The sequence below is a fragment of the Vulpes vulpes genome, chromosome 12 (genome assembly GCF_048418805.1).
Source record: "Vulpes vulpes isolate BD-2025 chromosome 12, VulVul3, whole genome shotgun sequence".
Classification (NCBI taxonomy): Eukaryota; Metazoa; Chordata; class Mammalia; order Carnivora; family Canidae; genus Vulpes; species Vulpes vulpes.
Genome location: NC_132791.1, coordinates 136313088 through 136337240, shown reverse-complemented (window position 1 = coordinate 136337240; position 24153 = coordinate 136313088). Strand labels below are relative to the sequence as shown.

At 52.0% G+C, this 24153-nt stretch overlaps 1 protein-coding gene across 1 annotated transcript; it reads left to right on the top strand.

Annotated features, from left to right (window-relative positions):
- Positions 1 to 218: 218 nt before the first annotated feature.
- On the top strand, positions 219 to 23723 carry LOC112924900 (myosin-3). The gene is made up of 41 exons (XM_026005517.2): positions 219 to 306; positions 997 to 1053; positions 1915 to 2125; positions 3164 to 3307; positions 3641 to 3797; positions 4610 to 4637; positions 5422 to 5530; positions 6263 to 6355; positions 7275 to 7338; positions 7418 to 7516; positions 8293 to 8396; positions 8483 to 8621; positions 9294 to 9412; positions 9495 to 9644; positions 10370 to 10540; positions 10639 to 10945; positions 11062 to 11132; positions 11712 to 11799; positions 11884 to 12001; positions 12385 to 12508; positions 12599 to 12735; positions 12819 to 13074; positions 13264 to 13506; positions 13595 to 13771; positions 13883 to 14028; positions 14109 to 14199; positions 14607 to 14996; positions 15107 to 15233; positions 16731 to 16849; positions 17032 to 17228; positions 17614 to 17797; positions 18453 to 18618; positions 18904 to 19028; positions 19823 to 20131; positions 20265 to 20468; positions 20543 to 20668; positions 21959 to 22129; positions 22220 to 22324; positions 22684 to 22779; positions 22889 to 23026; positions 23576 to 23723. Exons 3-41 carry the CDS (start codon positions 1922 to 1924, stop codon positions 23600 to 23602), a joined length of 5823 nt encoding a protein of 1940 aa, XP_025861302.2. The 5' UTR covers positions 219 to 306; positions 997 to 1053; positions 1915 to 1921; the 3' UTR covers positions 23603 to 23723.
- The last annotated feature ends 430 nt before the right edge of the window (positions 23724 to 24153 follow it).

Below are 24153 nucleotides of genomic sequence, written 5' to 3'. Positions count from 1 at the left end.
CCAGAAGATTTAAACTTTTCCATCCATCAGGGTGAGTGAGCGAGGTGGTGCAGGCCCCAAGCCCAGGGAAAGGCATCTCAAACTTCCCACTTCTACAGCTGGAAGATGGTTAGGGATCCTGCTCATTTCTATATATACCTTTCCCTTGGCAACGACCAAAAACGTGAGGAAGGAGCTGGTTCTCAGCGTGTGGTGTCGGTCACTCTCTTTCCAAATATAGAGAAGGAATGAGCCAGGGGGTTGGCGGGGGGCCTATAAAAGCCCTGCGCAGCAGCCCCTCTCTAGCTCCCTCTCTCCTGGGCGGAGGTAAGTCACAGCGTCTCCTGGGCCCCATCCCCGCCCCTGGGCCTCAGAAGACACTCAGTGTGGCCGGGCGTGCGTGGCCCTGCCTGGCTTTGGGAAGAATGGCTAGATGGGGAGCTGGATGTCTCAGGCCCAAACGGCCATCCCCCTCTGCCTCCGGCACCCACCGAAGCGGGGTCCTTCAGGCCCTCCTGCCGCCTCCCCACGGCCTTGTCCTACCCTCTTGGGCAGGATCCGTCTGCACACACGGCCTGTCTACACGGCCTGCTGTCCCCTCTCGGCCGCTCTGATCCATGTGGAGGGCCAAGGGGATGCAGTGCCTTCCCCTAACCCTCTCCTCACCCACCGGGGGCTGGGTGCCTGTCCGGGGCCCGGTCCCCGTGAGGCCACGCTGCTGTGTGGTGAGGAGCCACGGTCAGAGATTTCTCTCTGTTCCCTGAAGACGGGGACACCTGACCCTGGCTGGAACCACGAGCTCCTCTTAGGGCCCCGGCCCTCCTGCCAGCCCCTCACAGGAGCCCGACATGGGACCTTGGGGGATTCGCGGCCTTGATGGCTTCCCTGTGTGTCGCGACCCACCTGCTCCTGCAGTTTGCCCCTATCCTTCTGGAGCCATCCCAGCAAGAGCGGGTTCAGAGCTGCACCGGATGCTGCCCGTGTGTCCTGACTTTTCCTTTTGCATATTTGTTGCAGGTCTGATTTTCCGGGGCTGCTGTTCTGCGCTGCCTGCCTGTGGGTGTGACTCATCAGGTAAGGAAGCAGATGGGGACCCCGGGCTGTTGGAAGCCTCCGGGTAACCTCCCAGTGCCCTTGAAGGCACGGAGTCTCCGAGAGCTCAGACAGCACAACCTAGGCCGGAGAGGAACCTTCCGGCTGCTGGCATCTGAGGGCGCTTCTAGTCTGAGCAACTCAAGGGAGCAAGAGCTGGTTTTCCCATGTGAGGAGGCGGCCCCCTGGACTCAGAAGGGTCCAAATATTTCTTAGCTACTTGCCACTTAGCACACCCTCTTGGAAGAGTGGTGTTTTATTTTTTTTTTGCTATTTATTTGTAATGCTTCCCCCCAGCAACACCTGGGGGTTGCAGGTCAGGAAGGTGAGTTCTCTGGGGACCCTTCACCATCTGATCAGAAGGATCCGATCGAGGCCACAGCAAGCCCAAGAGCTTGGGTCACCTGTGCTCCATGCCGTAGCATGGAAAAGCATGGGGCTGGGCCCCTGGGGGGCTCAGTCGGTTGAGCACCTGCCTTCAGCTCAGGTCATGACCTCAAGGTTCTGGGATTGAGCCCTGCATTGGGCTCCCTGCTCAGCAGAGACTCTGCTTCTCCTTCTCCCTCTGCTCGTGCTCTCATTCTCTCTCTCTCTCTCTCTCTCTCTCTCACTCAAATAAATAAGATAAAATAAAATAAAATAAAATAAAATTAAATTAAATTAAATTAAAAAGCTATGGGGCAAATATGCACATGCAATTTTTGCACACTTGGGTGAAGCCCAGAGGATGGAGGGTGCCGGGCTCGGGGCCTCCGCTCACCAGGCAGCCACTGGCAGGCAGAGCCGAGGGGACACAGCCCCCAGCGGGGTGGCGGCAGGGTCACATGCCCATCTGCCTTCCAGCGGCACCATGAGTAGCGACACGGAAATGGAAGTGTTCGGCATCGCCGCTCCTTTCCTCCGGAAGTCGGAAAAGGAGAGGATCGAGGCTCAGAACCAGCCCTTTGACGCCAAGACCTACTGCTTTGTGGTCGACTCAAAGGAGGAGTACGCCAAGGGGAGAATTAAGAGCTCCCAGGACGGGAAGGTCACGGTGGAAACGGAAGACAACCGAGTAAGCCTCACACTTGCCCTCCGCGGGCCGCGCAGGGTCCCCCGAGGTGGCTCTGGCACCTGGTTGCCCCACGTGGCTTCCCTGCCTCGGCTTCCCAGCTGTCCTTGGGCTGCAGGGTAGGAGGAGAACCCGGATGTGGCCGCTCAGAGCAATTCGTGTTCAGGAGCCTTTGCCAACATTCACATCCCTCTAAGGGCATAGCGAGGGTGCAGGGCTGGGAACCCCTCCTGCAGTAAAACACTCTCCTTTGGTAGCCTGGGTTTCCCTACTTCTTCTAGCAGTTGCCATCTAGCGGGGGAAGGAAGGGAAAGTGGGGAAGGGGTCCTAGTGGACCCCAGGCTCCATGTGAAGTGGCAACCTCCCTATTTCAGGAAGGCCATGAGCAGTGAAGTGTACCCCCTTCTGGCCAGAACGTGGTGGGGCTGCTGGGAGAAATCCTGGACTTCACTGGTTTCTGGCATCGAGGCCAGAAGCATCTGGAAGTGTTTTGAGAAAAGTTTAAAAGAAAAACAATTCAGAGAAGAAAAAAGACAATCTGAAGAAGAGAGCATAGTGTCACTGGGTTGGGTGTGAAGGAAGCAGGCAGTAGGAATCACTCGTCCACGTAACCAGGCCCTGATGCTCCGGGGGCTGGCCCTCTGCACCTGTCAGGTGTCAGGGTCGAGGGTGGGTTTGCCAACCTGGAAGCCAGGCCCAACAAGTGAGAACCTAGGACGGTCTAGAGCCTTCTCAGGGAGGGCTGGCTGCATGGGCTAGTTTAAGTGAGTCCCTGCTTGAAGGAAAAGAAGGCAGGTCGCCCAGAGATGGGACCATTGCAGAGAGACAAAGGCAAAATCCCTGAGTGCAGACACATTCACAGGCCCTCAGAGCCACCGTGAGCTGCCTGGCGGCCCTGTCTTCTCCTGCTGTCGAGGGTACTTGTCCCCAGCGCCTGCCCCTTGGGACCCAGGCTCTTTGTGGGAGATGGACAAGAAAATTAAAACCAGGGGCAAGGCACACAGAGGACACTAGGTAGTCACCGAACCTCTTCCCACTCAGACCCTGGTGGTCAAACCAGAGGACGTATATGCGATGAACCCCCCGAAGTTCGACCGCATCGAGGACATGGCCATGCTGACGCACCTGAACGAGCCGGCCGTGCTGTACAACCTCAAGGACCGCTACACATCCTGGATGATCTATGTCAGTGCCCATGGTCCCTGGGGGTGGGGGTGCTGGTGTGGGTGACGAGGCCGTGGAACAAAAGAGGGGAAGGTGGAGGAAAGGAGAAGGAGAAAGGCAGCAGGTGGGAGAGGAAGTGGGCATCAGTAAGAAGAGAGGCCGCAAGAGGGGGAGTGGGGACGGGCCAGGAGAGCCAGGCTGAGGGCTGGGCCTGGGCAGCGTCACCTGCTGGTGGCAGGGTGGCCTCATCTATAGAGAGAAACCCATCCCTCCTTTACAAGGTTAGAATAAAGAGACAGAGTGACAAAGGCCAAGGGTTTTACATGCGCACATGCATCTTGTACGCTCCCGCAGACCTACTCGGGCCTCTTCTGCGTCACCGTCAACCCCTACAAGTGGCTGCCGGTGTACAACCCCGAGGTGGTGGAGGGCTACCGAGGCAAGAAGCGCCAGGAGGCTCCGCCCCACATCTTCTCCATCTCTGACAATGCCTATCAGTTCATGCTGACCGGTGAGTCTCTGTGGGGGCCGGCAGGGGGCTGCTGGCTGGCGCGTGTCCTCCAGCACAGGGGGCGGACGGTTGGGGTAAAGAGGCTGGAAGAGGCCAGACCTTTTCAGGCCCTACAAGCCCTGCTAGGAAGATTGGATTGAATGTAAGCATTGGTCAAACTACGAAACAAGGGCGCCTGGGGGGATTTGTGGGTGGAGCATCTGCCTTTGGCTCAGGCCATGATCCCGGGGATCTGGGATTGAGTCCCGCATCGGGCTCCCTGCTCTGCGGGGAGTCTCCTTCTGCCTCTCCCTCTGTCTGCAGCTCCCCCTGCTTGTGCTCTGTCTCTCAAATAAATAAATAAAATCTAAAAACAAAAACAAAAACATATGAAGGACTCCTGAGTGGCTCAGCAGTTGAGCATCTGCCTTCAGCCCAGGGCATGATCCTGGGGTCCTGGATCGAGTCCCACATCGGGCTCGGGGAGCCTGCTTCTCCCTCTGCCTGTGTCTCTGCCTCTCTCTCTGTGTCTCTCATGAATAAATAAATAAAATCTTTAAAATAAAAAAAAATGAGACCAACATTTTTGAGGGCTGAAGATGAAGCTCAATAGGCTAGTGGGATGAAAAGCCACTGGCTGGTCTGAAGCAAAGGCTTCTCCTCTGAGGGTCACTGTCAAGAAGAAGGCTCTCCTAGCCGCCCCTAGGACCACACAAAACACTATAGGGAAGAGGTCTGGTGTAGCGAACCGTGACCACTTGACAAGGGCTGTAGTGGAGCTAGGGAAGCTCCTTATATTGCTGTCAACTCTGTCTTGTTTTTTCCTTTGGCAGATCGTGAGAACCAGTCCATCCTGATCACGTAAGTACCTAAGGCACAGAGCAGTTTGGGAGCCGTGGCTCTTTGTCTCCAAAGTAGGAGGCAAAGGTACCATTTACTGGATTCTATTAATTAGAAAGGTCTTCGAGTAGGGGCACCTGGGTGGCTCAGTCAGGTTAAGTACCTGACTCTTGATTTCAGCTCAGGTCATGATCTCAGTCGGGCTCCGCACTCAATGGGGAGTCTGCTTGAGGTTCTCTCTCTCCCTCTGCCCCTCCTCCCCTTACTCTCTCTCTCTCTCTAAAAAACAAGAAGAGAGCACCTGGGTGGCTCAGTGATTGAACGTCTGCCTTCGGTTCAGGTTGTGAATATTGGGGTCCTGGGATCGAGTCCTGCATCGGGGTTCCTGCAGGGAGCCTGCTTCTCCTTCTGCCTGTGTCTCTGCCTCTCTCTGTGTGTTTCTGATGAATAAATAAATAAAATTTAAAAAGAAAAAAGAAAAACAGTAGAGTCTGTGATGAAAAGGCAGAGATGGAGATGCACACACAAGAGGGTATATGTAAGGTCTTGGAAAACTGGAATCACCCACTGCCCAGGCAGCTCAGCCACAATGAAGCTTCCCTTGGGCTTCTGCCTCTCCACGTACTTTCTCACATTTGTTTGGTAGGCGTGTGTGTCATGTGGCTCGGGGTATGTCCAGGCCTTTGTGTGACATCTTGGGGAGGCTGTTTATACCAACAGGACACATCTCTCTCTCTCTCTCTCTCTCTCTCTCTCTCTTTCTGTCTCTGTCTCTCTCTCTGTCTCTCCTGATCACTCCAAATAGCGGAGAATCCGGGGCAGGAAAGACTGTGAACACCAAAAGGGTCATCCAGTACTTTGCAACAATTGCAGCCACTGGAGACCTCGCCAAGAAGAAGGACTCCAAAATGAAGGTGGGGGCAGGGAAAGGCTTGCTGCCCTTCCACCTGTGACCTTTGCCTTAACTTCACAGCGGGAGGTGAGGGCAGGCCAGGATCTGAAGTTCTCAGACAGCCAGTTCCTGCAGACAACTCAGCGTGTGGGCAATCTTCCAGGCCTAGATCCTGAGATGTTCTAAAAAGCAAGGCTCTAGGGCCTTAACTAAGGAAGGTCATCTGGGGGAGCAGCTTGGGGAGCTTATTCTTTGAACCGACTTAAAGAAACCTGTACCGATACTCGCTTTTCAAAACAGATAGGTTACCACCGGTAATGAACTACTGAACTCACTGGAGGAAAGCAAGGAACTGAAGCATTAAGGGAGTTTTACATCAAGACAGACAAGGAGGGGCGCCTGGGGGGCTCAGCGGTTGAGACTTTGCCTTCGGCACAGGTCATGATCCCGGAGTCCTGGGATGGAGTCCCGCATGGGGCTCCCCACAGGGAGCCTGCTTCTCCCTCTGCCTGTGTCTCTGCCTCTCTCTGCGTGTCTGTCTCTAGAATAAATAAATATTTTGGAAATAGCAAAAGCGTTTCAGCTGAGCCAAGCTGAGGATTTGGTGGATCCTCCCACCGGAAGGCCAGGGACAGAGGGATGAGGGACAGGCTGTCATGATGTGACAGGCAGCAGGGGCACTCGGAGAAGCAGAGCCGGGGAACATTTCCCAGTGTCATCTGTGGCTTCTTCCTCCCCTGGTCCTTTGCATTAGGGAACCCTGGAAGACCAAATCATCAGCGCCAACCCGCTGCTGGAGGCCTTCGGGAACGCCAAGACCGTGAGGAATGACAACTCTTCCCGCTTTGTGAGTCTGAGTTTTCAGGTCAGCCAGGATTTCTCTGGGGCCTTCAGGGGAAGCAGGGTTCCGGTCCTCCCGGAGGCCACAGGCCAGCGGCAGAATGAAGCACAGCCACCGGACAATTTCAGATAATGATGCCTTCATGAGAAGCCCAGTAAGCAGGGCATGTGATGGAGTAACTGGGGGCAGCATCTCCCCAGGCATCTGGGGAGAGCAGGAGGCTGGCCTGTGAACCCCAAGATCTACAGGATGAGGAGGGACGTGGGGAAAAGCAAGCGCACACTCTCTGCGGTGGAGCAGGGCCTGGTGTAGTCAGGGGACCTGAGAGGGCTCGTGTGGCGGCTACAAAGGTGGGCAGGAAGCGTGTCCCGTGGCGTGGGAGAAGAGGTAGACAGATGTGGGTCATGCGCCAGCATGGAGGCCTTGGCGGGCCCGTGGGGTGGGGTGTGTGGATTGTATTCAGGAAGCTACTGAGGGATTCTGTGAGCTGAGAAGTGATGCAGTTTGATTTACATCTTGGAAAAAGTCATTCTGTCACCTTAGGACTGGATGGGGTGAGGGTGAGGGGGCAAGGTGTTTGGAGGAATTGGCAAATCAAACATGGTGAAGAAGAGAAGAGGAGGAGGAGGAGGACACGCTTAATTTTAAGTAAGGAAGGGGATCCCTGGTGGCTCAGCGGTTTAGCGCCACCTTCGGCGCAGGGCGTGACCCGGGGTCCCGGGATCGAGTCCCGCAGCAGGCTCCCTGCATGGAGCCTGCTTCTCCCTCTGCCTGTGCCTCTGGGTCTCTCATGAGTGAATAAATAAAATCTTTTTAAAAAATTTTTTTAAGTAAGGGAATAAAGCTCCTTTTCACCCAGTGGCCCAGGAGGCTAGCAGGAACTTCTGGAGACACTGGTCCCCCCCTTCCCACCCCTCCTTCACAGGGCAAGTTCATCCGAATCCACTTCGGAACCACTGGGAAACTGGCTTCTGCAGATATCGAAACCTGTAAGTGGATCGCAGGGCAGGTGGGGGCGTCGCGGGGCAGGTGGGGCGGTTGGGGAAACTGCCGTGTCTGTGCGTGTAGATCTGCTGGAGAAATCTAGGGTGACCTTCCAGCTGAAGGCGGAGAGAAGCTACCACATCTTCTACCAGATTCTTTCCAACAAGAAGCCTGAGCTCATAGGTGAGGCGTCCGGGCTCTGACATCGTGGGACCGGGAGGGCTGCCCCTGCCTCTCCGCGGAGACGCGGCAGCCAACAGGGGAAGCTTCTTTTAGAAGCGGGAGGGGGCTGCAGAAGGGGATGTGCCAGGTGAAGGACACGGAGATTAGGAAGATTAGCCCAGGACGGAGTCCAGCCCTGGCTCCTGCACGCCTGCTGAACAACTGTTTCATTGTCGTCCGGCGCCCCCTACTGACCTAGGAACCAGCCTCTGACCAGGCCGACAGCCTCACCAGGCCCCTTCCTACACCCAACACAGGCCTACAGGCACCTTCTTCTTTGCTCTCGGGCTGTGCGAGCTCCGCCTTCTGGCCCCAGGGCCTGGAAACAGGCTTCAGCCCTTCAAGGAGTTTGGAAAAGGCTATGATGATACCAAACCACCTGCATTTCCCCTCAGGGTGGGCTCCTCCCTGACCCAGCTTCCCTTATTTAATTTTCCCCAGCCTACACTAATAGGCGCCATCCACGCACAGAGCAAGGAAGCCTAAATTTGGGTCCTCTCTGGGGCTCTTGATCTACGCAGCCCGGCCAGGCTGCCTGGACTTCCCCCGACTGTCCGTTCCGCCGCAGCCTGGGGATTGTGAGGCTGCCTGGGAGGAGATTTCTCACTCTAAATTCAGTTTGGGCTCCGGCAGGGAAGGTCTCAGCCCAGAATCTAGGAGCTCAAGTCCCAGATGTTGATGGGTGGATGTTTCCTTTGCATCCGTGGGGCCTCTTTATTTGACATTTCTCGTTTCAGAGCTGCTGCTTATTACAACCAACCCTTACGACTACCCGTTCATCAGCCAGGGTGAAATCCTGGTGGCCAGCATTGACGATGCGGAGGAGCTGTTGGCTACGGATGTAAGTAGAAGGGAGAGGGCCGCTGCGACGTGCTCCTCCTACGTCACAAGGGTTGATTGACTAACATGCTGTTCTTTGAATGTCAGAGTGCCATTGACATCCTGGGCTTCACCCCAGAAGAGAAGTCTGGGCTCTACAAGCTCACGGGGGCCGTGATGCACTACGGGAACATGAAGTTCAAGCAGAAGCAGCGAGAGGAGCAGGCCGAGCCGGATGGCACCGAAGGTACAAAATAACCACAAGCCGTTCGCCAGAGCTGGGTGGGTGGGTTGTCAGTGGAGATCATTTGGTGCCTCTTTTGAAAGCAATGAGTCCTCCTTCCACCGGGAGGGGTGAACCCCTCTGGGGCTCCGAAGCACAGTATTACTGCCCCCCATTTGCTCAACTACCAGAATGGGCCTGTTTCAGAGGCAATGAGATATGACCAGGGCTTTCTGGAACCCAGTCCTGCTTTCCCATAAAACCTTTCACATTCTCATATGAATTTTCATATTCATTTCCCATAACCTTTCAAAGTGATGTAGCTTCCACTGGCCACACACAAGTAGTTTAATGATGAGGGGTATAAGGGGCAGCTCAGTGGCTCAGTCGGCTAAGCATCTGCCTTCAGCTTAGGTCACGATCCTGGGGTCCTGGGATTGAACCCCATATTGTGGGCTCTCTGCTCTGCAGAGGGTCTGCTTGTCCCTCTCCCTCTGTCCTTCCCACTGCTTGTGTGCACCTGCTCTCTCTCTCTAATAGATAAATAAAATCTTTTTTAAAAAACAAAAAGATTGTAAAACAACCGAGACAAGCTTCCCCAAGCTTTGAAACGCCTGCATGATGTTTCAAAGTGGTTCTCCTACTTTGCCAAGTATCAGGGGTGCCCTTTTGTGATCATCTTTCTTTCCCTGGCAGTGGCCGACAAAACAGCCTATCTCATGGGCCTGAACTCTTCCGACCTCCTGAAAGCCCTGTGCTTCCCCAGGGTGAAAGTCGGGAATGAGTATGTTACCAAAGGTCAAACAGTGGATCAGGTAAGCGGTTGCCTCAGGGCTGACAGGAACGCAGGCTCCCGGTGGCCGCTGCCCTCCGACACCAGTGCTCTTTCCCCGGCAGGTTCACCATGCTGTGAACGCCCTCTCCAAGTCAGTTTATGAAAAGCTGTTCTTGTGGATGGTCACTCGCATCAACCAGCAACTGGACACGAAGCTGCCAAGACAACACTTCATTGGTGTTTTGGACATCGCAGGCTTTGAGATCTTTGAGGTCTGGGTTCCCTACTTTCATGATGGCATGTGGCTTTGTGTGGAGGGATGGATGGGTCATCACGATCCTATAGGGAAGATGTCAAGGTGAGCGACGTGTCAGAGCATCGCATCTGGTAGGAAACTGTCGGGCGGATCAAGTAGAAGGGAAGCAGCTTTTGTGGGGAGGGCTGTATAATTCCAAGAGAGGAGAAGACGTGCAACAAGTGGAATTTTATAAAGGACATTAAATAAATAAAGAACTCAAATGCAATTATTGACCTAGGAAGAGCCAAGCATACAGAGAATCCGATAAGCCAATCGCACAAAATTTACATAAATATCCTGCTGGTTCTAGGTTAGAAGCATATAGCCATAAGAGCATATATTTGGTGTCTTCCAGACACAAGACATGCTGGCGAATGAAAGATAAGCTTGAGTTTATAGAGGAAAACAGAAGGTATATATGGTACACGGAAGAGTAACTACAGAATAAGCAGACAGTGGTCGGTGCACAGGAGAGACCCGACCGTGGGGACTCGGCAGACAGAGAAAACACCTTCGGGCTGGAAGCTCAGAGACGTCTCCAGGGAAGAGATGAGATCTGGGCTAGACATTGAAGAACATACCCGTAGCTGAGGGAATAAATGAGTTGACAGAGCCAGAGGCAAAGAGGAGGGAGGTTGACGGGTCTTTGATTTTGAAGGCAACCTAAATTTGCACGTGGACACTATATTTTGGTTTTAGTATAACAGCCTGGAGCAGCTGTGCATCAACTTCACCAATGAGAAGCTGCAACAGTTCTTCAACCACCACATGTTCGTGCTGGAGCAGGAGGAGTACAAGAAGGAGGGCATTGAGTGGACCTTCATCGACTTCGGGATGGACCTGGCTGCCTGTATCGAGCTCATTGAGAAGGTGGCCTGATCTGTCCAGCCAGTAACTTCTCTTAAATTCTGCGGCTCATCCTGCAGCTCATATTTACCCTATGTGCATTTTGCTTTGCTTTAATCCAGCCCATGGGCATCTTCTCCATCCTGGAAGAGGAGTGCATGTTCCCCAAGGCCACAGACACCTCCTTCAAGAACAAGCTCTATGACCAGCACTTGGGCAAGTCCAGCAATTTCCAGAAGCCCAAGGTGGTCAAGGGCAGGGCCGAAGCACACTTCTCACTGATCCACTACGCAGGCACCGTGGACTACAGTGTCTCGGGCTGGCTGGAGAAGAACAAGGACCCCCTGAACGAGACCGTGGTGGGGCTGTACCAGAAGTCCTCCAACAGGCTCCTGGCGCACCTCTACGCCACCTTTGCAACAGCAGACGGTAACAGACTCCACGGACTGCCTTATACTCATGCTTTCTCCTGCCACTCAGTTCTCAGGCCCGAAAGATCCCTAGAGATCTGATAACAGTGTTGTGCCATCTTTTATGTTTTTCAGCTGACAGCGGAAAGAAGAAAGTTGCCAAGAAGAAGGGTTCTTCTTTCCAAACTGTCTCTGCCCTTTTCAGGGTAAGAAAAACACAAGTTTATCTGCTTGTAATTGGTGTAAATGATCTTAAGATGAGTGATGTAGAGATCCTGACTGGTTTATTCAAGAATGGTAACATGGTCTTAATCTGCTGTTACTTGGTGAAGCTGAGTGGCAGTATGATAAAACATAAATACACAAATATATAATAATATATAAATATATATGCTATATAAACGAGGTTTAACAAACGTTGGTCTAGAATTCAATTATTTTGTTCTGCAGGTAGTTGGGTTGGCTGGCCTGGGGTGGGGGCAGGAAGCAATCCTCATCACAAACTTTCCTACTTGCCTGAGGGACACAGGCAACAGCATCTCAAGCTCCCAGTGGAGCCAGACACATTTCTGGAACTGGTTTCAGAGAGTATTCTGTATGTGGTTAGTTTCTGTTCACGATGTATCAGTTATGTGCCTGTATCTCTAGCCATGGGCTATTAAAGAGTCAAATAATTCCATTCTTTAGAATCCAAGATAAGTTGAAAATGCGTATCCTAGTCTTCATTACAGTATATCTCCATCTTTGTAAAAGCCTACAGTAGACTGTCAAATTTCATCTTTTAGGAAAACCTGAACAAGCTGATGTCAAATTTAAGAACGACTCATCCTCACTTCGTGCGCTGTATAATTCCCAATGAAACCAAAACCCCAGGTGAGACACCTGCTGCTGCTGTAGATAGTGCTCAATTTCTGAGAAATCCTGTGTGAGGCTGACATCTCTTGCTTCTTTTCTCAGGGGCTATGGAACATAGCCTCGTCCTGCACCAGCTGCGGTGTAACGGTGTTCTGGAAGGGATCCGCATCTGCAGGAAGGGGTTCCCAAACAGGATTCTCTATGGAGATTTTAAACAAAGGTGCATAATAAAAATGTTCTATATACTTCTTGATGAGGTGTGTAGATGCTTGAATTTGAGAGGGAGAAATACTGGTAATCCACTTCGACAGAGCAGTGTGGGCCTTCATGTCAAATGATTGCCCTACCTCCCAGCCAAGATATACATACTTCTTTCTTCCACATTTTCTCAGGAGCTTGTCTGATAAATGATATGGTAGGAAAAGACTTGCCCTAAGCTTCAGGAGGCTTAGATTCCAGGCCACCACATAGCAGTGTGACAATGGGCAAGTTTCTTTCCCTCTCTGGACCCTGGCCTGTTAGAAGACAAGCCTGAATGCATTGGTCTCCAAGGTTTATGACTCTGCTAATGGCCTGTGATTCTTTCTGTGTCTACAATGGCAGATACCGAGTGCTGAATGCCAGTGCCATCCCTGAGGGACAATTCATTGACAGCAAGAAAGCTTGTGAGAAGCTCTTGGCCTCCATCGACATTGACCACACTCAGTACAAATTTGGACATACCAAGGTAATGCCTCAGGTCTGCCAGTTGCTGGGCCACAGTCTCTTCTTGGAATTCTCCAGCACATAGACTCATATCATCCTTTTCCCCTGGAAGGTGTTCTTCAAGGCTGGCTTGCTGGGGACCCTGGAGGAAATGCGGGATGACCGCCTGGCCAAACTGATTACCCGGACACAAGCGGTGTGCAGAGGGTTCCTCATGCGTGTGGAATTCCAGAAGATGGTGCAGAGAAGGTGGAGCAGGGTCTCTGGTCAAACATGAGCTCTTTATGGGGAGTGGGGGCCTCTCCTGGAGATAACCCATATTGTGTTTTCAGGGAGTCCATCTTCTGCATCCAGTACAACATCCGTGCCTTCATGAATGTCAAGCACTGGCCCTGGATGAAGCTCTTCTTCAAGATCAAACCGCTCCTCAAGAGCGCAGAGACCGAGAAGGAGATGGCCACCATGAAGGAAGAGTTTCAGAAAACCAAAGACGAGCTTGCCAAGTCAGAGGCAAAAAGAAAGGAACTGGAGGAAAAACTGGTGACACTAGTACAAGAGAAGAATGACCTGCAGCTCCAAGTGCAAGCTGTATGTGTTGAGGATTTGTTACCTTTGCTTGTAGATTTGATTATTTAGAAAGACTGGATTTGGGATGGGATGTTTTGCTTTGCAGTTGGGATGCTTCCTAAAGGACTTTGTTTATAACAAGGCACTGGAATATCACAAGCCTTATCTCATTAAAGGAAACTGTTGTCCTTTTTTTTTTTTTTTTTAAAGGAAAGTGAAAACTTGTTGGATGCAGAGGAGAGGTGTGACCAGCTGATCAAAGCGAAATTCCAGCTGGAGGCCAAGATCAAGGAGGTGACTGAGAGAGCGGAGGATGAGGAAGAGATCAATGCTGAGCTGACGGCCAAGAAGAGAAAACTGGAGGACGAGTGTTCGGAGCTCAAGAAAGACATTGACGACCTTGAGCTGACCCTGGCCAAGGTCGAAAAGGAGAAGCATGCCACAGAGAACAAGGTACTCTCTCCGTGGCTCTTCCTGGCTTCGTGTGCTCATTGTGAATCAGACTATTTATTCTTATAATTTGCTTCTGGCCTCTTCTTAGGTTAAAAACCTTACTGAGGAACTCGCGGGGTTGGACGAAACCATTGCAAAGCTGACCAGGGAGAAGAAGGCCCTCCAAGAGGCCCACCAGCAGGCCCTGGATGACCTCCAAGCTGAAGAAGACAAAGTCAATTCTTTGACCAAAATCAAGAGCAAACTGGAACAGCAGGTCGATGATGTAAGTAAATGGTGCTAATTGGGCATCCTAGACCCTCGGAGTTGGAAGAGCCCCCCATGAACCCTCTGGTGCAAAGCATTTGTTCTCAAAAGGATATGGTGACCTTTGCAGCTGGAAAGCTCCCTCGAACAAGAAAAGAAGCTCCGTGTAGATCTGGAAAGGAACAAAAGGAAGCTTGAGGGAGACTTGAAGCTTGCCCAAGAGTCCATATTAGATCTGGAGAATGATAAACAGCAGCTGGATGAAAGGCTCAAGAAGTATGTCCTAAAACCACTGGTTTCAATCTTCCAAGTCTCTGGCTATTGTGTCTTCACACGTTCCACATTTCCCTTCCCAGGAAGGATTTTGAATACAGTCAGCTGCAAAGCAAAGTAGAAGACGAGCAGACTCTGGGCCTCCAGTTTCAGAAGAAGATCAAAGAGCTACAGGTAGGAGGCAGCCTGGACTTTTCTTTCCCGGGAAGGTCACTCACATGGGCTGGGTGCCATCTGCTGTAAGCCATTTCAAGCAAGTGGGCTGAACCACGGGTTTCCTTTCTGCTAGGATGACATAGCAGCAATGAGCAATCTTTCCATAATTTAAAATACATCATGAAGGTATTTGGGGTCAACATTTCAGCTGAACAGACAATATCCTGGGTTGGTCACTGCAGGGGTCATTACCATGTTGGGGCAGAAAAAATTCATAGCAAAGGAAATTAACAATAGTCCTATTCCTGGGGGAGAAGCCCAAACATTGGTTTGCCTAATGAGCATGGAAACAAGCCTGTACTTGATGTCCAGAGCGAGTCACCCTGGGGACCCACTGTCCATGAGTGAATGGTCACCTTCCCCAGGCTCGGATCGAGGAACTGGAAGAAGAGATTGAGGCGGAGCGGGCGACCCGTGCAAAGACAGAGAAACAGCGCAGCGACTATGCCCGGGAACTGGAGGAGCTGAGCGAGCGGCTGGAAGAGGCAGGAGGTGTCACCTCCACCCAGATCGAGCTGAACAAGAAGCGGGAGGCCGAGTTCCAGAAGATGCGCAGGGACCTGGAGGAGGCCACCCTGCAGCACGAAGCCATGCTGGCCACCCTGAGGAAGAAGCACGCGGACAGCGTGGCCGAGCTCGGGGAGCAGATAGACAACCTGCAGAGGGTCAAGCAGAAGCTGGAGAAGGAGAAGAGCGAGTTCAAGCTGGAGATCGACGATCTGTCCAGCAATGTGGAGAGCGTGTCAAAATCTAAGGTGCTCGGGCAGGGTGGGGCCCATGCTTTTGATGAGAGACATCTCTGGGTCTCTGGGGTCATTCTAGTCTAAATATGGACTCAATTTTCTCCCCCTTCTCAACACTTTAGGCCAATCTGGAGAAAATATGCCGAACTTTGGAGGATCAGCTAAGTGAGGCCAGGGGCAAGAATGAGGAAATTCAGAGGAGCATGAGCGAGCTGGCGACACAGAAGTCTCGTCTGCAGACAGAGGCTGGTGAGTGATGGGATGGGGGGGCCCACGCCTCCTGGTCGCCTGGGGAGTGAGGGCAACTGGCCAACACTAAAGGGCAGTGCTGTGTGGGAGAGAATCTCTAGGGAAGCATCTTTTCAGAGAGAAGCAATCAGAACAACCCTCAGAAAAGTCATTCAAAATATGAAGGAGGGAACATTGACAGTTTGGTAAAATAGGAGTAAGCAAAGCAGATTGGAATGAGAGGAGACTCAGAATATGGCCTGGTTCAAGCTCTTTCAACATTAATAATGCCTTGGTACAAAATTTTCTAAATGACAGAAATAGGAGTGGGGGTGCCTGGGTGGCTCAGTTGGTTAAGTGTCTGCCTTTGGCTCAGGTCATGCTCCTGGGGTTCTGGGATGGAGTGGGCTCCCTGCTCAGTAGGGAATCTGCTTCTCCCTCTTCCCCTGCCCCTCCCCTTGCTCCTTCTCTCTCTCACTCACTCTCTTTCTCTCAAATAAATAAATAAAATGGCATAAATGGGGCTAGAAACAAACTCCCAAGTCTTTTCTGTTTCTTGATGCACACAAATTCAGATCTGTGGTCTGCGAACAAGCATCTTAGATAATAAGTAAAGAAATAGCCAATTTGAATAGGCTCCGGGTAGTACAAATACGGGGGGACAACAGGGCACGTGGGTGGCTCAGTTGGTTGAGTATCCAACTCTTGATTTCAGCTCAGGTCATGATCTTGGGGTCCTAGGATTGAGCCCCACGTCAGGATCCACACTCAGTGGGGAGTCGGCCTCTTTCTCTCCCCCCCGCCACTCCCCCTGCTTGCACGTGTGCGCGTGCGCGCACACACACACACTCTCTTTCTCCAAAATATATAAACAAATATTTTAAAAATTAAGGAATTTAGGGGAACGTTATCTGGGGCTTTTACCTAGAAAACATGGCCCCACCCAGGCCTGGTTCTCCAGCCCATCATCCCAGTGAATCCATCAGTCCTTTGCTGGCAGCCACAGCCAAGGTTGTGGTTGAGGTTTAGTTTCCACTTCTGTAATCATCTGGGGAATTCACCTCTGGGGTCATAAGGCCTCTCCCCCCCACCTTTTCCTTCTTACTTCTGTATAAGCATATAAACCTGACCCCACCATATTTACCCAAGAGTCTAACTTCAAATTACGAGCTATAAAGTCCAAGGGAAGACACTAATATCTTAATGACAAATCAACAAGCAGCTGGAAACACCAGTCACTGGAAGGTCTCTGAGCTTTTTTAGGTATTTCAATTTATAATCGTTCTCAATGGGTTTTACTGACAAAAGTCACTCCAGGCTTCTAGTAGTTTATAACAACACCCTAGTGGCTGTGTCTTCAGTTTCTTTCTCGTGGACACCTCTCATCACCCCCAAGAAAGGACTACACCCTGTCATTTACTGTCTCCCTGGATCTTAGCACAATGCCTTACACACAGTAGGAACTCGATGAATGGATGAGTGAGTGAATAACGTGAAAATATCTCCTTCTGGACACAGGGGAACTGAGTCGTCAACTGGAAGAAAAGGAAAGCATTGTGTCCCAACTTTCCAGGAGCAAGCAAGCATTTACCCAGCAAATAGAAGAACTCAAGAGGCAGTTAGAGGAAGAGAGCAAGGTACCTCATTTGAGGGAGTGCTTCCTTGGTCTGGTCTTCAGTTACCACCTGCAGGAGAACAGGGCAGCTCGACTCAGTAGGTGATGATATAGGAACACCCTTGGACTGTATCATGTCCACGACATGGAAACACTCATCCACTGGGGTCGGGGGGGGGGTCTCCTCTTTCTTGACTGCTGCAGGCCAAGAACGCCCTGGCCCACGCCCTGCAGTCCTCCCGCCACGACTGTGACCTGCTGCGGGAACAGTATGAGGAGGAGCAGGAGGGCAAGGCCGAGCTGCAGAGGGCGCTGTCCAAGGCCAACAGCGAGGTGGCCCAGTGGAGGACCAAATATGAGACAGATGCCATCCAGCGCACCGAGGAGTTGGAGGAGGCCAAGTATGCGAGTCCATTTGCCTGTAGAAGAATGAGAGGTCTCAAATGATGATAAGATAGATGGCACTGGCTTCCGAACTACTTGTTACATTACAAGTTTAGGGAAACAAGATGTTTCCCCACCTTTTCTGTGTCTTCATGCAGTGCTGTGCGCTCCATGAGAGGGACTTGGTGTTAGCACACCACATTAAGACAAACAACTCTGATCTTGGTTAGAGACAAGGCAGATTATTGATCACTAGTTTTTAGCAGACAGGGAATTCTTCTGGGCTTTTGAAGGCAAATGGGTGTTTGAGTCACACAGATGAGCGATTCCAACTTGATGAACAGTGATGTTAAAGAGGGTTGAGGTTTGAATAGTGTCTGCTTCCCTTTCACATTCTTTAAGGAAAAAACTCGCTCAGCGCCTTCAGGATTCGGAGGAACAGGTTGAGGCAGTGAATGCTAAATGTGCTTCCCTGGAGAAGACCAAGCAGAGGCTGCAAGGGGAAGTCGAGGATCTGATGGTTGATGTTGAAAGGGCCAACTCACTGGCCGCCGCTCTGGACAAAAAGCAGAGGAATTTTGACAAGGTGTGGGGTCAGCTCCGTGCAAGCTGCATGCTTCATGTGGGGACCCCCTGGTAGTCATGGAAGGAGGAGACTGGGCCCCAGTCTTGACTCTGCCCCATCAGCCGTGTGGCCTCGGGCAACTCCCAAGCTTCCCTGGGCTGTCGTTTCCTTGGGCGTAAAATGAACCGGGCATGGGATGGGGGTGGACGTCCATATCAAGCATTGTCAGCAGACGCAAACCTATTGTTACCATGCATTCAGTTCCACACATTTCTGGTCTCCCCCACACTGCTGGTCTGTCTGGGTGGCTGACATGTGTAAATCTAACTCAGGTCCCATTGGGAGGCTCTCCGAAAGCCTCCTAAAAGGTACGACATTAAGGTTGATTTGAACCAAAGTTTTAAGGCAATATTTAGAAGTGCAGGGCCATTCTCCTAGTAAGAAAAGGGCAGTGAGGCCCAGAGAATTCCTCCCTGGAGGATCCATGTGCTTTTTGGAGATGGCAACTGTTGTGATATGTTGACCAATCTTGAGTAAATTTATGGAACCAAGGAGCTAAGGCAAGACATGCTGCCCAGTGAAGCTCCAATTCTAGGAGTATTTACTGTAGCGTTTTGCTTAGTTAGGAGCTTGGGGATGAGCTGACCAAGGACCACTTCCCATGCCTGTGTTCCAGGTGGTAGCTGAATGGAAAACCAAGTGTGAGGAGAGCCAGGCAGAACTGGAAGCTTCTCTGAAGGAGTCACGTTCCTTGAGCACCGAGCTCTTCAAACTGAAAAATGCCTACGAGGAAGCCTTAGATCAACTGGAAACTGTGAAACGAGAAAATAAGAATCTGGAGCGTAAGCAGTTTGAGACAGCCCAATGCCCCTCCTTGGCACCCCTGCCTGGGTGGGCATGGCTTCAGGCACAAAGCCCTGCACGCGGGTGGGTTGGTGCATGTGCAGAAAGCCCCCATCACCTGTGGGGTGACATCAGAGCCTCTGTCTACACACGGTGTTTTATCTCTAGGAAACAGCCACCTTGGAATTACGGCGAACTAGTTACAAAACGCTCAGTAGGTATTTACCGTGCCTGGAAACCTGTGCAGAGGCGCTCAAATGCAACCTAACCTTTTGTCTTTGCAGAGGAGATTGCGGACCTCACGGAACAAATTGCTGAGAATGGTAAAACCATCCATGAACTGGAGAAATCAAGGAAGCAGATCGAACTGGAAAAGGCAGATATCCAGCTGGCTCTTGAGGAAGCAGAGGTGAGCAGAACACAAGAGACAGCAGAGATGGGGGGGGGGTACTGTCCTGGACCAGGGTGGAGCTGAAGCCTGGGGGTGGGGGCAGGTGGGAGGAGATGGGTGGGTTGAGATGTTGGGGGCAGGTGGTGGAGGGGCTAGCTGGCCTCCCTCTGTGTCTGCCTTCCTGCCTTCCCATCTCTGCCAAGCCCCAATCCCGAGGCCCACTCCTTTCCTATCAAATGGCATGAGATAAACCTGTGGATTATCTTGGCTCTATTGGAGAAAACTCATTACATTAAAATAGGTCTGAAAACAAGATTTTACAAGACCTTAGATGAATTTAAAGTATCCATAAGGTGCTTTGTGCTCCTAAGGAGTAGGAAGATTTCAATATTGTTATTGTTTGTTGGTATAATAAGAAACAAACAGAGATGAAAGAGATGTTATTTCCACAGTGAAGGTAAATGAGGACTTTTAAAAAATTTTTTATTTTTTAAAGATTTTATTTATTTGAGGGGAGGAGGGGGCAGGAGTAGGGGAGGGGGGCAGAGGCAGAAGCAGACTCTCCACTAAGCAGAGAGCCCAACACCAGGCTCAGTCCCAGGACCCCAGAATCATGACCTGAGTGGAAGGCAGAGCTTCACCGACTGAGCCACCCAGGTGCCCCCAGGGATTTTTTTTTTTAAAGAGAGTTTTGAATATTGTAGAGTTATAGTTGTGAATGTCCCATGCAGCTTCATCATCACAATGGGTGGTGGTGTAGCAGGCTCTGTCCCTTCACCGGCACTAGTCTGTTTTATTTTTGTTCCCTGAAGGCCGCCCTTGAGCATGAAGAGGCCAAGATCCTCCGGATCCAGCTTGAACTGACGCAGGTGAAATCAGAAATCGACAGGAAGATTGCCGAGAAAGACGAAGAGATCGAGCAGCTGAAGAGGAACTACCAGAGGACGGTAGAGACCATGCAGAGCGCCCTGGACGCCGAAGTGCGGAGCCGGAACGAGGCCATCAGGCTCAAGAAGAAGATGGAGGGGGACCTGAATGAGATTGAGATCCAGCTGAGCCACGCCAACCGCCAGGCAGCTGAGACCCTCAAGCACCTCCGGAGCGTGCAGGGGCAGCTCAAGGTTGGAGGCAGCTCCTCAGGGGGGTGGGGGGGGACACCTCTCCTGTCCGCAAACACTCAAAGTCAGAGACTTGACTCAAGGCTCCAATGTCTCAATGCCAACGAGACCTTTTTCTTCCTGATTGTCTGGCCAGGACACCCAGCTCCACCTGGACGACGCCCTCCGGGGCCAGGAGGACCTCAAGGAGCAGCTGGCCATGGTGGAGCGCAGAGCCAACCTGCTGCAGGCAGAGGTGGAGGAGCTGCGGGCGTCGCTGGAGCAGACGGAGAGGGCTCGGAAGCTGGCTGAGCAGGAGCTCCTGGACGCCAACGAGAGGGTGCAGCTGCTGCACACCCAGGTGAGGGGCCGGCAGGCAGGGGGGAGAGACCCACACCTGACCCGCGCCAGGTGACACCGCTCCTCCTGCCCTAGAACACCAGCCTCATCCACACCAAGAGGAAGCTGGAGGCCGACCTGACACAGCTCCAGAGCGAGGTTGAAGACGCCAGCAGGGATGCGAGGAATGCGGAGGAGAAGGCAAAGAAGGCCATCACAGACGTAAGGGGTCCCATCCTCTGCCTGTGTGTGGCGGCCACATCCAGCCGCACTGAAGCCCCTCCTTCTCCCCCACCCTGAGATAGCTCCCACTAGGCAGGTTGGGGCCTTCCAGGACGGGGGGAGGGCACGCGCGGCTGCATTGTGCTCCCAAACTACAATCCACCTCCCCCTCCCATCCAACTCTGCACATCCCCTCCGGCACATAGGCCATAATGATAAATAATGAAGCACAGGAAAAAAAAAGACCGGAAAGGACTACAGTCCTTTTCTAAAGCCCATAGAGAGGTTTGCTCTTCTTCCCTGCAATATCTGACTTATTGCAAAGATGGAAATGGGACCCTCAGATGCCGGTGTCTCGGGGTCTCACCCAAGTTCACAGGGCGGGTCGCCAGCCCTCCCACCTGCACCTGAGCGGCCTGGTCCCTGGCGGCCACAGCTCCGCAGCGCCACCTGCCGCCTGGTGGGGCCCCTACACCTCTTCTGCTGGGGCGTCTGCAGGCCTCGGTACCCCGCCCGCCTTCCCTTAGACTCACTCTCCCGGGACAGAGTTCCTAACCTTCAGGAACACAGAACTGGCCTTCACAAAGCAAAGAAGGACCGTGGTGCCCTTGATAAAGGGCATGATGAAGAAACTGGACCTCACCTCGATGGGCAGCCAGATTTCCAAGAATTTCCTAATCTTACCGATGGCATGGCCATAGCTTGCCATGACTCCTTTACAATAAGGTCTCCACATTTCCAGAAGTAAATCTGAGGGGTTCCTGGGCCCGGCCTCCAGAACTCTTCTTTCCTTCAAAACAGCCTCCCAGTCATCACGTCCTCCTCACATCCTATACTGACCTGAGCCCACAGTATCCACCACCCCGTGTAGGCCAGTCTTGCTGGTAGTGAATAAAGCAATAGTGTTTTTTAAAGCAAAAACAAAAACAAAAACAAAAAACAAAAAAAACCAACAACTCACTCTCCCCAAACTTGCCCTGCAGGTCCCAACTGGGTCTTCTCCAGGCCTTGGGTTCCTTTGAAAACATACTGGTGACAAGAAATAAAGAATTTGCCGGGGCGGGGAGGGGTGGGTAGAGTAAGGTCCCAAGGAGGCCAGTTTAAGAAAGGGAAGAAACCAAAATTTTCCATCCAGTCCCTAGCCGTGGCATTGCTTGGGTTATGTCCCCAGCGTAGCTCTTCTCACATTCCACTGTGGAAGGGTAGGCTCAATCACTGCCTTACCTGTTGTCCTTCTCTAGCGTGGCTCTGCTCAGCAACAAGGCACCTGGTCTTTGTCTGCATTTACAGGCGGCTATGATGGCCGAGGAGCTGAAGAAGGAGCAGGACACCAGCGCCCACCTGGAGCGGATGAAGAAGAACATGGAGCAGACGGTGAAGGACCTGCAGCATCGTCTGGATGAGGCTGAGCAGCTGGCCCTGAAGGGCGGGAAGAAGCAGATCCAGAAACTGGAGACACGGGTACTGGTGGGATGACCCCCTGCATCAGCAGGGCCTCTGGCCTCAACTGCTCCTTCCCCAGCCCGACTAACTTCCCAACTGTTTCCTCAGATCCGGGAGCTAGAGTTTGAGCTTGAGGGGGAGCAGAAGAAGAACACAGAGTCTGTCAAGGGCCTGAGGAAATACGAGCGGCGGGTGAAGGAGTTAACCTACCAGGTAAGGGATGCCTGGGTGGCTCAGTGGTTGAGCATCTGCCTTTGGCTCAGGGCGTGATCCCGGGGTCCTGGGATGGAGTCCCGCATCAGGGTCCCTGCATGGAGCCTGCTTCTCCCTCTGCCTGTGTCTCTGCCTCTCTCTCTGTGTCTCTCATGAAAAAATAAATAAAATCTTTAAAACAAAATAACTTACCAGGTAAGAGAAAGCAAGCCCGATAGGCGTTTTCTCTATAAAGCACAAACACCACCCTGGGTTCTCTCTCCAGAAGAGGGGGAGACACCTGCTGCCCCAGAAAATTGGCCAGACTTCAAGTGACTCCCCCCTCCTCTTCTAGCTACAGGCTCTGTTCTTGCCTTTAGAGTGAAGAGGACAGAAAGAACGTGCTGAGGTTACAGGACCTGGTGGATAAACTCCAAGTGAAAGTCAAGTCCTACAAGAGGCAGGCGGAGGAGGCTGTAAGTCAGACACACTGTGATTTTAGAACGGCAGCCTGGCCTGTCCTTCCCTGTGAGCCCTATAGTGGGTGCGCGCTCCCCTCAACCTGCCTGGGCTCTCTGGTTTTAGGATGAACAAGCCAACGCCCACCTTACCAAATTCCGCAAAGCTCAGCATGAGCTCGAAGAGGCAGAAGAACGTGCTGATATTGCAGAATCTCAAGTCAATAAGCTTCGCGCCAAGACCCGCGACTTCACCTCCAGCAGGGTAGGTGGTTCCCAGCACCACCGGTTAGGGAAGCAGGTGTGCACCAGCGTTGCGTCCCCCGGGGCCACCTGGGAAGAGCCCGCAGTGAGAAGACACTTCCAGGCTGAGAAGAACCTTGGAGAACCCCGTGCTTTAGAACCTGGTCAGTCTCAGTCTCAGGAAAGGAAGGGATTGGCTTATAGTCACTTAGCTGAGAAGAACTTCACCAAAACCCAAGTTGCAATAAAGCAAATGCCATCCTGAGAAGGAAGGAGCGTGTTTCTGGCCAGGATCTTTCCAGCCCTCTGCTGGTTCTAGTCTGCAGTCACCGTATGTGTAGGTAGATAACCAGAGGTAGGACGTCCCCGAGGATGCAGCTTATTCCCAGGTTCTTAGGCTACGGGGTGACCCTCTCCATGTGTGCAACCAAGTATTCTCCTGAGGTCCCCCAAATATCCTGTCCTACTGAAAAACAGCAGCGAGCAACTCCAAATGCTTGCGGGGAGAGGGGACAGGAAGAAATGTGGGTCTGCCACCTGACATAATAAAAAACACCCACTTTCTTTCCAGATGGTGGTCCATGAGAGCGAAGAGTGAGTGAGCCTCTTCTGGAGCAGGACGGGAAATATGCAAAATGTGTATTTTCATGGTTCCTGGCCATTACAGTTCATTTCCATGTGACTCTTTCACATGCATTAAACTCTGCTTCATTTCCAAATCGAGGCTGTATTTGTTTTCTCTTCCCTGTGTGGAAATGGTTCATTGCTTGGTGGTTTTTGTGCCTGATGTTGAAATGTCTGTGGGCAGATGTGATAAAGTCCTTTGGTGTGTGTGTTTGGGGACAGGGAGAGATTGATTTTTTAATATTTATTTATAAGATTTTTTTTTTTTGAGAGCGAGAGAGACAGAGAGGGGGGGAACAAGTGGGAAAGAGAGAGAATCTCAAGCAGGCTCCACAGTCAGCACAGAGCCCAACACAGGGCTCGATCTCATGACCCTGTGATCATGACCTGAGCTGAAACCAAGAATCAAACACTTGCCCCACTGTACCACCCAGACCCCCAGAAATTGCTTTTAAATGTGAGATTAGATCATAAAGGAAGAATATCTTAGATTAACCACTGCTTTGGCAGGGGGAGGAAGATGGG

Bases quoted from the DNA above. Each gene is read 5' to 3' on its own strand.
- LOC112924900 (XM_026005517.2), top strand. From the start codon at position 1,922: ATGAGTAGCGACACGGAAATGGAAGTGTTCGGCATCGCCGCTCCTTTC. The intron at 13,772-13,882 runs GTAAGTAAATGG...TGACCTTTGCAG, and splicing joins TGGAACAGCAGGTCGATGAT to CTGGAAAGCTCCCTCGAACA. The intron at 17,229-17,613 runs GTATGCGAGTCC...ACATTCTTTAAG, and splicing joins GAGGAGTTGGAGGAGGCCAA to GAAAAAACTCGCTCAGCGCC.